We start from the raw sequence: 11,973 nt of genomic DNA on the forward strand, positions 1-11,973 counted from the left end.
AAAAAATCATAGTTTAAATTTTGATTTTAATAGATTTTATAAAAAATTTTTTTTGTTGATTATTGTCCTACTATTAATGTTGATAATATCAAAAATATTTCTTTAAACTTTTTTAATTTAGGGTGATGAATATATATACAAACCAGATTGGGGTGAGCAATTAATTGAAAAACATCAATCAATTATTGGAATGTGTGACATTGCTTCAGAAACATTAGAAGTTGTCGATGGGATTCCATCACATTATTCGCCAGCACAAGTTTTATGGTCTAAAGATGGCAACGATATCTATGGTGTTGTTTTCGAAAATGAGCCTAGACGTTTAGGTTTAATTTATTGTACTAATCGTGAAAGTTATATTTTTTGTCTAGATTCTAAGGGAGAATTCAGTAAGAATTATCAATTTATTTATTTATTTTTTCAATGAATAAGTTATTTGATGTTAAATTATCAAGTTTTCTTATTAATTTTTATGGTTTTAAATTTTCAAAGACATATCATTAGTCATTTTCAAATGTTTTTTTCAGAAATATTATCAGAACCTCAAAAATCAGTTCATTCTCCTCGTTTAAGTTTAGATGGAAAAAGTCTTTTCTGGTTACAGAGAGCAGTTGGAGGTGCTCATGGGGGCTGTCATGAGCTCATTAAAATGAATCTTGTAACCAAAGAGGTTAGTTTTTAATGATGTAAATTTTATCGTTAGTAATGTTTTTTTTTTTCAGTATTTACATATATATATTATATTTTATTTTTTTCTGTAGAAAGAAGTTATGATTGATATCATTAAAAAGGGAGATGAAAAATTCTCAGGATTATACTTGCAAAGTTTACCCGAAAGATGTTTTTCAAAAAATGGTTTAAAATTATTTTTCAGTTCTTTGAACAGAAATAGAATTGTATCATATTATTTAGATTTAGGTAAATTAATTTAATTATTTTAATTAAACACATCAGAAATTTATTTTTAAAAATTTTTATATCAAGTTAATCCATTGATGTGAAAAACGTTCATAATAATAAGTTGGTTCTCACTTTTTTTTTTTTTCAGAAACAAAAAAAATTCATCAGTTAAATACTACTGATGGAAGCTCTACAATTTTAGACGTACATAACGATATAATTTTAATATCCACGGCTAATTTTAAAAAACCTCCAAGTTTAGAATTTTCAAAATCTTTAACAGACTTAAAATGGATTCCTGTTACTCGTTCAGAAAGTATTAATGATAATTTTATGTACAAAGAATTAGAATTTCAACTCTCGGAAAATGGCAATGAAAATACATTTAGTATGTTTTTTAATTTATTTTTATGATGTAAAGCTATTTTTAGAGTAATGAAAAAAATTCAAATGTTAAAATAAAATTATTTTGTTTTATGAAAAACAAAATATTTTTTTAATAGATTATTACAACGCTTTCTATTATGGGCCACCTTCGAGCGAAACTAATAAAATGATACCGTTAATAGTTTATCCTCATGGGGGTCCGCATTCAGCAGTTTTTAACGATTTTTCCATCGAATTTAATTTTTTTGTAAGCCTAGGCTATGGTATTTTGGCTGTTAATTACAGGGGTTCAACAGGTAAAATATTTTGGATATTAATCCTAGAAATTTTTATTTTATAAAGCTGTACAAAATTTCTGTGAATTTCAATTTGGTAATTATTTAAATTAATTTGTTTTAGGCGTGGGACAAGATGGTGTAGATTTTTTAAGAGGAAAAATAGGAGATACCGATGTAAAAGATATGCAAAATGCCGTCCACGAAATTTTAAGAACCTTTTCCTTTTTGGATAAGAATAATATTTTCCTGTACGGTAAATCATTCGGAGGTTTTTTAGTTGGACAATTGAGCGGACAACATCCGGTAATGAGAATAAATATTTTTTATTATTTTTCATTTAAATTTCTTATTTCAATCAATGATCATTGAAATCTTTTTTTTATCAGGAATTTTATCGTGCTGTAGTAAATGTTAATGGAGTTACCGACGTTTACTCAATGTATACAATGTCCGATATTCCCGATTGGTCAAGCGCTGAAACGAATTTGGAATTCGACGAAAGTAAACCTTTAACATTAGACGATGTAAATAAAATGGTAAAAGTATCGCCGATTCAATTAATAGAAAAAATAAAAACTCCTACTTTATTTTTGGTAGGAAAAAAAGACTTGAGAGTACCTTTTTATCAAGGTGTTAGAATGTATAACGCTCTTAAGGCAAGAAAAGTCAAAGTTAGGTAAGTTTCAAATGTTTCATAAAATAATTTTAATTAACTTATGTTATTTCAATAAAATCTTAATATGAACGTATAATCTTTTTTAGACTTAACATGTATGATGGTAATCACACATTAGGAGGAGTTCCCGTTCACATTGATGGCTTAATAAATACCGCTCTTTGGTTCGAGGAAAATAAATTAAAATAAATATTAATTATAATATTGAGTGAAAATTTATAAAAATTTTTATATAATCGAAAGTAGTGTCAGTAGTAAGAGAAATATTTAATGGAGCTAGAACAATAACAATTGGTGGTCAGTATTTAGTAATGTAATATTATTTAAACGTTTTAAAGTAATTGTTAATTTTATGAAATAATTATCATTCGAATGAAAATTAATTAATTTATTACTGTTATTTAATGAGTTAAAAAAATACATTAATTAAAAATATAAACTACTATATAATATTAAATTTTAGGAAAGTAATTTAATATTTTATTCACTTATAATTTCACTGTTCAAATATTGAAGTTCTACATTTTTAACTAAATTACATTTCATCAGCCATGTTTCCAATGCGAAATTGTTTATTTTTTCTTGACATAGGATTTTTAAACTGTTTAAATCAAATGTTTTTATATTATCTATCAAAAAAGTTTTCATATCTGCCCACATAAGATCAATGGGATTTAAATCAGGATGATCTGGAGGTAATTTCAAAATAGAATGACCTCTTTCCATAAGCATTTGTTCAATGATACCTTTTTGTTTACGAAATTTAGAAGAATGAATTTTAATAAGGTCATAAAGTTCTGGTTTCATCATGTCATCGCAAAAACTAATGTTTTTCAAATGTAACCATTGTTTCATATCATCTGCAGAGGAATCTAAATTTGGAATTTTTTCTAATTGTATTTTTTGATATATAACTCCATCTATGACCACCACCGATTTAGGAGGTAAAGCAGGAATTAATTTATTTTTTATCCAAAACTGATAATGATCTGACAACTCTTTAAAATAATCTTCTTTTAAATTAGATGTTTGTATTATTAAAAGTGCATTAGGTATGAAACCTGTTTCTCCTCCTGCATGAATTAATATAAAATTTTCTTCCAATTTGTTTTTATCTAAATTTGATATGAACAAATCGCCTACATATATTACAGTTCTTCCTTCCTTTCTAAATTTATTAACGTCTTTTAAATATTCTACTCTTTTTTGTCTGATTTCGCTTTTCTCGACCAAAACAAAGTTTTTAGTATTACTACTCTTCTTCCAATAAAATCCAACCTCTTTGATAATTTTATGAGTAGATCTGCTACTACCTTTGAAATTGATTTCTTTAATTAATTTTTGATGAATTTTCTTGATAGTGGGAACAGTTTTATCATTCACGTATATACCGTGGATTATTTTACGAACTACACAGCGTGTCAATTTATCTAATCCAGTTTTGGGCTTTTGCCTATTGGTAATTTTTCTCGGAGGAAAAATAATACTCTTGTTTTCACCTGTCGTATTTTTAATCATCAATAAAGTTTTAGATTCTTTAACTATTCTACGTACAGTTCGCTCGGAGAATCCAGTAGCCGCAGCAACACGACACTGTACTTTTCTTGCTGGAATTATAAAATTACCATTTGCTTCTTGCTTCATAAAATTTACAACGTTTAAAATTAATTCTTTGGCTTGTGGATTTAATATTTTTCTATTTTTGTTTTGTTTGTCTGATGTAAAATTATTTTTTACAATCGTTTCATCTGGCGGCATTTTCATATGTAATTCACATAATAAAATTTTTATGAATAATTAATTTAAGGGTCTTTATCGTTCTTTATTTTACATAACTTTTTTTTCTTTATTAATTGCAACAGAATAGTTTTATTACACATTTTTACAAACAAATTTGTTTACGATAATATCGGACGATAAATTACAAAAAAAAATTGACTTGTCATTAATTAAACTGACTTGTTTACATTTTGTCAAAAAACTATCGTATTAAAAAGGGCCCCAAAAAAATAAAATATTTTTCTCAGATTATTATTTTTTTTTTTATTTTAGCAATCAAAGAAACAATAATTAATACTTCTATTTATTATTAATAAATATTAAATATTACAACTTTTAAATACAAATAATTTTGGGTTAATTTAAAACGCTTTTAAAAATTTACTTAAATTTAATTTTGGGCCCCAAAACTTTTTTTCTATTTTTTTATTTTGTAAAAAAAAAATTTGTTTTTTTTTTTTTAAATGTTTGCATAAGATTTAGTATGATTTAATATATTATTATTTATTTTAATATATTCTTTATTTTGTTTTTTAATAAATAATTTCCGTCAAATATTTTTTCGAATTTTCTTAGTATAAATTTTTTTTTATTGTAATAATTGACATCCGCATTTTCGAGTTATCAATCGATTATTTGACATAATACTTTATCTACGAATTTATCAGGTTTATACGTAATTATGCAAAATTTGTTCATGTTCAAAATTTTTTAAGTGTTTTGTTTCGTGAATGTTTAAATAATTAAAATGTATTTATATAATTAATGGCTGATGATTTGTATCAAAATAAATTTAATTGGTTGTATAATTGTAACAAAAAATGGCTGAGGGTGAAAAAGAGGAAGCTACTAGTCTTGTAATATAATTTTTTAAATACGATTCCTAATATCATATGATTTTTTACTTGAATATTTAATTTTATTATATGTTTTTTTTATTTTATAGCAACTAGAGTTTCAGTGGGTTCTTAACGAAGAAGTCCCGGCTGTATTTTCTCAACTTCAAAGAATTTTAAACGTAAGTCATGAGTAATATAAAAAAAATTTATTTCAAAAATGAAGTTATTTTTTAAATTATACTGTTTCAAAATTATAGTTTAACAAATATTTTCTTAAAAGGGTAATTTATATATTTTATGCAGGAATGTGCAAAACAGTTTCCTGTTTTATTATCCAATAGTGAAGGGCAATTGAAACAAGAAAAGTACACCCTTACTTCTTTAACCGATAGCATTAAGAGTAATATTGTTTTATGTGGTGATACAATTATTTTCGGAGAGATAAGTTTTAAAATTCAAAGACACCAATATGTAACATATAAAACTGCTATTACTCATGATAATCCTTGGAAGCTGCAACAAATTCAAGATGCTGCAAATCATTTACAGCAAGCTTTAAGACTTGCTAATAGTGTTGAAAAAGACTACAATTTTAATTCAAGTGAAGAAGTCCTCCATGTTCTTGGTAAAGTTCTGAGTGCACTGCAAAGGGGAAGAACTAGTCTCATAATACCTCGTAAAAAAACCATCGATGATCTTATGAAAAGTAGAAATATGGTATGTTTTTAAATAAATTATTTAAATTTCTTTTTAAAACCAGTTGAAATAAGGAAACAATTGAATTTGTCAAAATTACTTAAAACAAAAAAAATTTCTACAAGTTTTTACTCTGTAAATATAAAGTTCTAAGCCATTCTTTTTATCAAAAACCTTTGAGGTTTATAAAGTCTAATCTGTATGATGTCATAAACTATATTAGTTTTTACAAATTTAGTTTTTAAACATTATTCAATGCTTAATTTATGCTGTCATTTGTAAGTAAATAACTATTTTGATAAAAATTAAAAAAAAAAGTAATTAAATACAAATTTACAATTAATGAGAATGATATTTGAGAATTCAGGTGAAATCCTGAAACCGATTACAAAAAACACTGGCAAGTGTAGAAACTTGTTGCGATTAAAAGCATAAATAACAGTAATAATAGTTAAGTACGAGTAAATTTGTTATTTGATTTTAGAAACTTTTGGCGCCTAATCTTCCAGAAGACTTGGCTTTAAGTTTTTACATTCAGAGTCATAAAATAGTTTTAGCAGTTTACCAAATTCAGCCTAGTACCGAAAATAATACAATGACTTTCAATACACTACAGGCAGAATGTTCAGTTTCATGGACTAATGAAGTTCTTGTATTATTTACTGTGGCCTTACAGCTTGCTCAACAGCTGAAAGATAAAGTTTGTTTTTCAAATTATTTACATAACTTTAATTAAATCATCATTACAAATAATATTAAAATAATATTAATAAAATTATAATTATATTTTCAGATTAGTGTTTTTTCTCAGTATAAAGAGTTTCATAATGAAAATCCTGCAAAGTTGAATTCTTCGGATAAAGTATAAAATTGTTTTTTTTTTTTTTTTTTTTTAATTATAACTGATACCAAACGTTTATTATTACCTGATCTTTACAAAAAAATTCATAGTGCAATTAGAAAATTTATTATTAATTTTATTTCAGATATTATTATTATTATTGTTTTTTCAATTATTAAATTTTTTTAATATCATTTATCGAATGTACCTCCTGAGTTATATAATTATATAATAATATTTATATATTCGAATACACTTATAAATAAATATACATATATTTATTAGTTTTTATTTCAATTTTATGAATAATATTATTTTATGGGATTTCATTCCAAATATTTTAGTATGAGTTTAATTAGAAAATTATTTTCAGTTAGTAAAATAAAATGTGTATGATAGAAGAAAATGAAAAAAAATTACGATATATCTTTATATCATTTTAGTTGTTTTAGATTTTTTTCTCGAGAAAAGTTTTTTTGTGTTTTTTTAAATTTCATTTTTGAAAATAAGCATAAAACTCGATAATTTTGGTATTAAATAAAAATAAAAAAAAAAATTTTAATTATTTTATTTTTATCGAAACACTTTTAATTTTTTAAATGATATTTTTAATTAGTTTTTTTTTTTTTTAATAAATTTTTTTTTGTAAACCAGCTAGTTTCTGTAAAAAAAAAAAAAAAAAAAAAAAAAGGAATGTAAGGAAAAAGTTATTCGAAATGTTTAAACGATTTGTATGTTGTCAAAAAATTAAAATAAAAAAAAAATACAATGAAAAAATAATAATAATAATTAAATTAATAATAAAATTGATAGTAAAATTTTAAAATATTATTTAAGTCAATAAAAATAATTATAAACTCTTGTTAAATTTTTGCTTTTTGTTTTTGTTTTTAATGTTAACTTGATAAAAAAAAAAAAAAATTTGCAGAAATTGTTTAATTATATTAAATGTATTATAAAAAAAAAATTTAAATCTTAATCGTTTGTTAAAAATTCAAAAAAAAATTGTTGTTTTATATCACTTAATTAAATAAAAGTGATAAACTTTATAAAAAAAAATATTATTAAACGAATAATAAAGGTAAATTGTGAAATTTCTTATTATTTATTAAAAAAAATGATATTGTAACTTAAGTATTTATTATTATTATATATTTTAGTTAATTTAATTTATTAGTCGAAAAAAAAATATGGTGATTATCAATTAATACAATCAAAGTATTATTTAGTAATATAGATTAATTTAATTATATTGATTTTAAAAAAAATAATAATAATAATTGTATTTGACAATAATATTCAAATAAAACTGTTATTCTAATATAATTGTGCATTTTTAAGTTTAAATAATTTATCTTATGTTTTTGTCTTTTGTTTGTAATAATTGGCGGGAATTCATTTTGAAAAAAAAAAAAAAAAAATCACACAAATGGTGATTAATAATGATTATAGTTTGTTTTTATTGATTGTTTTGATATTAAAATCGTTTGATCATTATTTAACTTGATTCAATTAACGAAAGTTTTATAAAATTAATAAATAAAATAAACTTTTCAATTTTTTTTTTTTTTTGCTCTGGATTGATGATAATGAAAAAATTAAAATGCTTTTTTTTGTTTGTTTTAGTAAGAGATATAGAAGATGATTCAAGAAGGAATGAGATTATTGTCGTACTTAAAATAATTGTTAATTAATCAATGTAGTCGTTAAAAAAAAACAAAAGTAAATAGTTTGTTAGTTGTAATTTATTAAAAATGAAAAGTTATAAAATAAAAACAAAAAAAAAAGAAAATTTTTTTTTTTTTTACTTTATTTTAAATATGATAATACGGATAAAATAAGAAAGATGGCAGTTAAGTCTTTATTCAATAGCGATAAAGTTAAAGAAATGTGACGTCATAGGAATCGTTTAACCAATCAGATGATTAGAATTTTGATCAGTGAAAGGAGTTTGCGCGCGCATTGTCCCGCCTGCACTTAGCCGATCAACACGATACGCACAGCGCATTCGTAGTACCGTGTAGTCTGTGGCTCGTGTTAGTTGCTACTGTAGTTAAAAACGGACACACCCGGTATATATATATTTATATATATTCTTAGTGTAGTGTTTATTTTAGAAATTTTTCAAAATTCAGTTTGTAATGGAGCCTCAACCCCAGGATTCCATCACTGGGGGATCACCTGCCGAAGTCCCAAATGACCCAGGGTAATGATTTTATGTTTCTACTATAACCTCGATGCCCTACATGTTGAAATTTTTAAATGAATATTAAACTAAAAACCACAATAAATTTACCCGTACCTATGTCGACGATCAAAATCCTTCGGGTGAAATGTCACGTACATTTAACAAATGTTTTAAAACCAATAACTTCGACGGTCTTATTGGAAAAATGGCATGCTTTCTGTTTACAATCTTAATTCAAGTTGGTTTGGCAACACTGCTTTTGACTAACCAACTCTGTGAAAAAAAAAAAAAAAACGAAAATAGATTTTCTTTCTCCTGCGGTTTGAACAGGGAAAAAAAAAGAAAAAATTATTTAGGACTAAATCCTTAACAATAATAATAATAATAAAATCAATGGATTGAAAAACGATTTTTTTTTTTTTAAATTTTAAAATTTTTTTATTATTATTATTAAATTTAAGCGGTTGCAAGGTTAGGTCTCGTACGAGCCCCGGTTAAATTACCATCGATTGTTTCATACGTACTTTTATACTTTATCATCATTATTACTACTATTTTTTGTTTTTGTTTTTTTCTCTCTCTCTCTCTCGAAAGAGAAGGAGAAGGAGAAGCTGGGAGGGGGGGAGGCAGTGGGACCTAAATCGAGTTGTTGCGTAAATCGGTCCGTTCGTTTTTACTTTCGATACGAAATAAAATTTTTTTTTTTTTTTTTGATATATTTTCACTTCTGCTTTTGTTTTTTTTTTTTTTTTTTTTTTTTTTTTTTATTCGCCGATTACTTTACGTTAAAAAAAAAAAAAAAACGAATTAAAACATGATCCACCCCCCTTGGTATTATTATTATTATTATTATTATTATTATTATTATTATTACGACGACGACGAGGACGTCGTCCCCCATGCAAATCTAAGGGTTTCAATTAAAAAACCCCGGGTTGGAATAGCTTATTATTGGGTAAGCCCGAACTAAAAAACTTCCCGATTTGACCCCGTATCATATTTGTTTTTCCCGTCAATTTTTTTTTTTTTTTTTTTTTAGCCATTAGTTTTTTTTTAAAAAAGAAATTTGTTTTATTATTTATCATCGTCATGTAATCGTAGTTTCTTTTACTTATTTTAAAAAAATTTTCCGAAAAACAAAATAATTTCAATCGTTAGTTTTAATTATTTTTTTCCAGGCGGGGTAATAACGTTAGAAAAAAAAATTGACGATAATCAATTATTAACTCTGTGATTAAAATAATATGTGACAGTTATCAAGCAGGGAACTAACTAACTAACTAACTAACGAACGAACGACGATTGATATTATTTTGGAAAAAAAACAAACAAACAAACAAACAAACGAACGAACGAACGAACGTACGGAGACGAATAAGAACCTTTTCCAAATCGCTAACGCCATCTGTAACTTTATTTTATTTTATGGAATAAAAAAAAAAAAAAAAAAACTTGTGATGAAATCATGCGCGAGGCAACGTGTTTCTTTCTTTCTTTCTCTCCGTTCTCGTTTTTCTCTCTCTCTCTCTCTCTTTAACGCGAATTTGTTCTTTCATTTACCCAATGTCACTTGCGGGTGAAGTGAGAGAGAGAGAGAGAGAGAAGTAATGAACACCTCGTGAGTACGAGAAATCATACCCGAGTATTGTTATTATTATCTGTAGGAAAACGGGGGAGAAAGGGGAAAAAAAAGCAGAAGATACGAAAAAAAAAAAAAATTAAGGTACACTTGATCGTTTTCTTGTTTGTATTAGGGCCACCACCACCACCATTACAGCAATTTCACGAGTAATAAATAGAAATTTAAAAAATCTTAGCTTCAAATGGCTTTGACCCTTTTGAACAATTAATGATAATGAAATTTTATCACGGTTGTAAATAATATTAATTTCATTATGTTTCATACGAGTTTCTCTCTCTCTCTTTCTCTCTTCGTCTTCTTCTGCTTTTAAGGTGAACAAACTTCACCTTTTTCTTTTAATTTGATATTTTTCTACACTTTTTTTTTTTTTTTTTTTCTTCTCCAATGTATTCTCTAACTACTTACTACATTCGAAAGTTATCTCATTGAAACAAAGTGAAAAAAAATTTTTTTTGACTTTTTATTATTATTTTCTTTTTCTTTTTCTTTCGTCTCTCTCTCTCTCTCTCTCTCTCTCTCATGCTGTGCATTTCCTTTAATAACGACATTTCTTGAGACCTTTTGAAACCGACAATAACAGCAGCAACAACAACAATAACAGTTACTAATCATTGTTTTCCCTCTGTAATAATTATCGGTTATTTACTAATTAATGAATTGAAATTTTATTATTATTATTATTATTATTACGATTAGTTTATTGTGGTGAATGTAAATAAATGTGCTTTTTTTTTTTTAAACAAATCAATGAAACAAACATAATTTATTTAAAAAAAAATTATGACCAAAAATTGAAAGATGTTGTAGGTAACTAAGACAATTTTAATATACGACTTATTCGTTTGTGAACAAAAAAAAAACAAAAAACGAATAAGTCAATACAATCAGACAAACAACTACAAACACAACTACACGATCTATTTAAATGTTTGTTTTTGTGTTTAGATAACGAAAAATTTGTTATCACAAATAATAGTATTTTTTTATTTTTAATTATTGTAAAAAGTCGAGTATGATTGTTAACACCTAACGAGTTTAAAAATATCAAAAAAAAAAAAAAAAACAAAACAAACGAGAGATCGTTTAATCATCGTTTTCTTGTTCTTTATTATTATGTTTGTGTTTGAAAAAGAAAAAAAAGTAAATTTACATCGATTTTAATGATAATAATAATTATTTTTAGTGTTAAACACACGTGACTGACGGACAAAAAATTTTAATGTGAAATGACGAACGTGAGGGTTTTTTGTGAGGGTCGTCGGAAAAATAATAACAATTAATTATTTAAGATCTGTCGAAGTTTGATGTAATAAAAAAAAAAAAAAAAAAAGGTGAGGTTTACAACAACAATAAAAACAACAGGAGCGGACATTTTTGTTTTTGTTTATTAAAAAATGAATTATTTAGTTTTCGAAGAAAATTTTCGTAGGGAACGAGGAACGAATACTTTTTCTCGGGTTAATTTTAAAATTAAACACAAATTACGTAAATGCATAATAAGAAATAATATATATATATATATATATATATATATATATATATATATATATATATATATATATATTTATATAATTTTATTTTATTTTATTTTATTTACGTACGTAACTCGCCAAGTTTCTCTCTCTCTCTCTCTCTCTCTCTCTCTCTCTGCGTGTGCGTGTGTGTGTGTGTGTGTGCATGTGTTCAAGTTGCCAAACGTTCCTTAGAGCGACAGCACGTTTTAACGTGTTAAATTTTATTATTTTTT

General features: G+C 24.9%; 3 protein-coding genes across 3 annotated transcripts in view; 2 read left to right on the forward strand and 1 right to left on the reverse strand.

The window, feature by feature from the left end:
- The window catches only part of Phum_PHUM012930 (acylamino-acid-releasing enzyme, putative), a gene marked incomplete at both ends in the record, with an annotated part of 5,319 nt that extends 2,889 nt beyond the window's left edge, over positions 1-2,430 (forward strand). The window contains 8 exons of the mRNA XM_002422738.1: positions 122-389; positions 528-670; positions 762-918; positions 1,049-1,288; positions 1,404-1,583; positions 1,687-1,868; positions 1,952-2,241; positions 2,328-2,430. Coding sequence (XP_002422783.1) covers positions 122-389; positions 528-670; positions 762-918; positions 1,049-1,288; positions 1,404-1,583; positions 1,687-1,868; positions 1,952-2,241; positions 2,328-2,430 — 1,563 coding nt within the window. The remainder of the gene's footprint in view (positions 1-121; positions 390-527; positions 671-761; positions 919-1,048; positions 1,289-1,403; positions 1,584-1,686; positions 1,869-1,951; positions 2,242-2,327) is intronic.
- Positions 2,431-2,721: 291 nt separating this feature from the next.
- On the reverse strand, positions 2,722-3,999 carry Phum_PHUM012940 (uncharacterized protein; the record flags this gene model as incomplete). Its single annotated transcript, XM_002422739.1, has 2 exons — positions 2,722-3,554; positions 3,633-3,999. The coding sequence occupies 2 exons, from the start codon at positions 3,997-3,999 to the stop codon at positions 2,722-2,724; spliced, it is 1,200 nt and encodes a 399-aa protein (XP_002422784.1).
- An 842-nt stretch (positions 4,000-4,841) lies between these two features.
- On the forward strand, positions 4,842-6,423 carry Phum_PHUM012950 (leucine zipper containing transcription factor, putative; the record flags this gene model as incomplete). Its single annotated transcript, XM_002422740.1, has 5 exons — positions 4,842-4,877; positions 4,967-5,038; positions 5,163-5,576; positions 6,040-6,255; positions 6,349-6,423. 5 exons carry the CDS (start codon positions 4,842-4,844, stop codon positions 6,421-6,423), a joined length of 813 nt encoding a protein of 270 aa, XP_002422785.1.
- Between the last annotated feature and the right edge of the window lie 5,550 nt (positions 6,424-11,973).

Source organism: Pediculus humanus, genomic scaffold, assembly GCF_000006295.1.
Source record: "Pediculus humanus corporis 1103172107371 genomic scaffold, whole genome shotgun sequence".
Taxonomy (NCBI): domain Eukaryota; kingdom Metazoa; phylum Arthropoda; class Insecta; order Psocodea; family Pediculidae; genus Pediculus; species Pediculus humanus.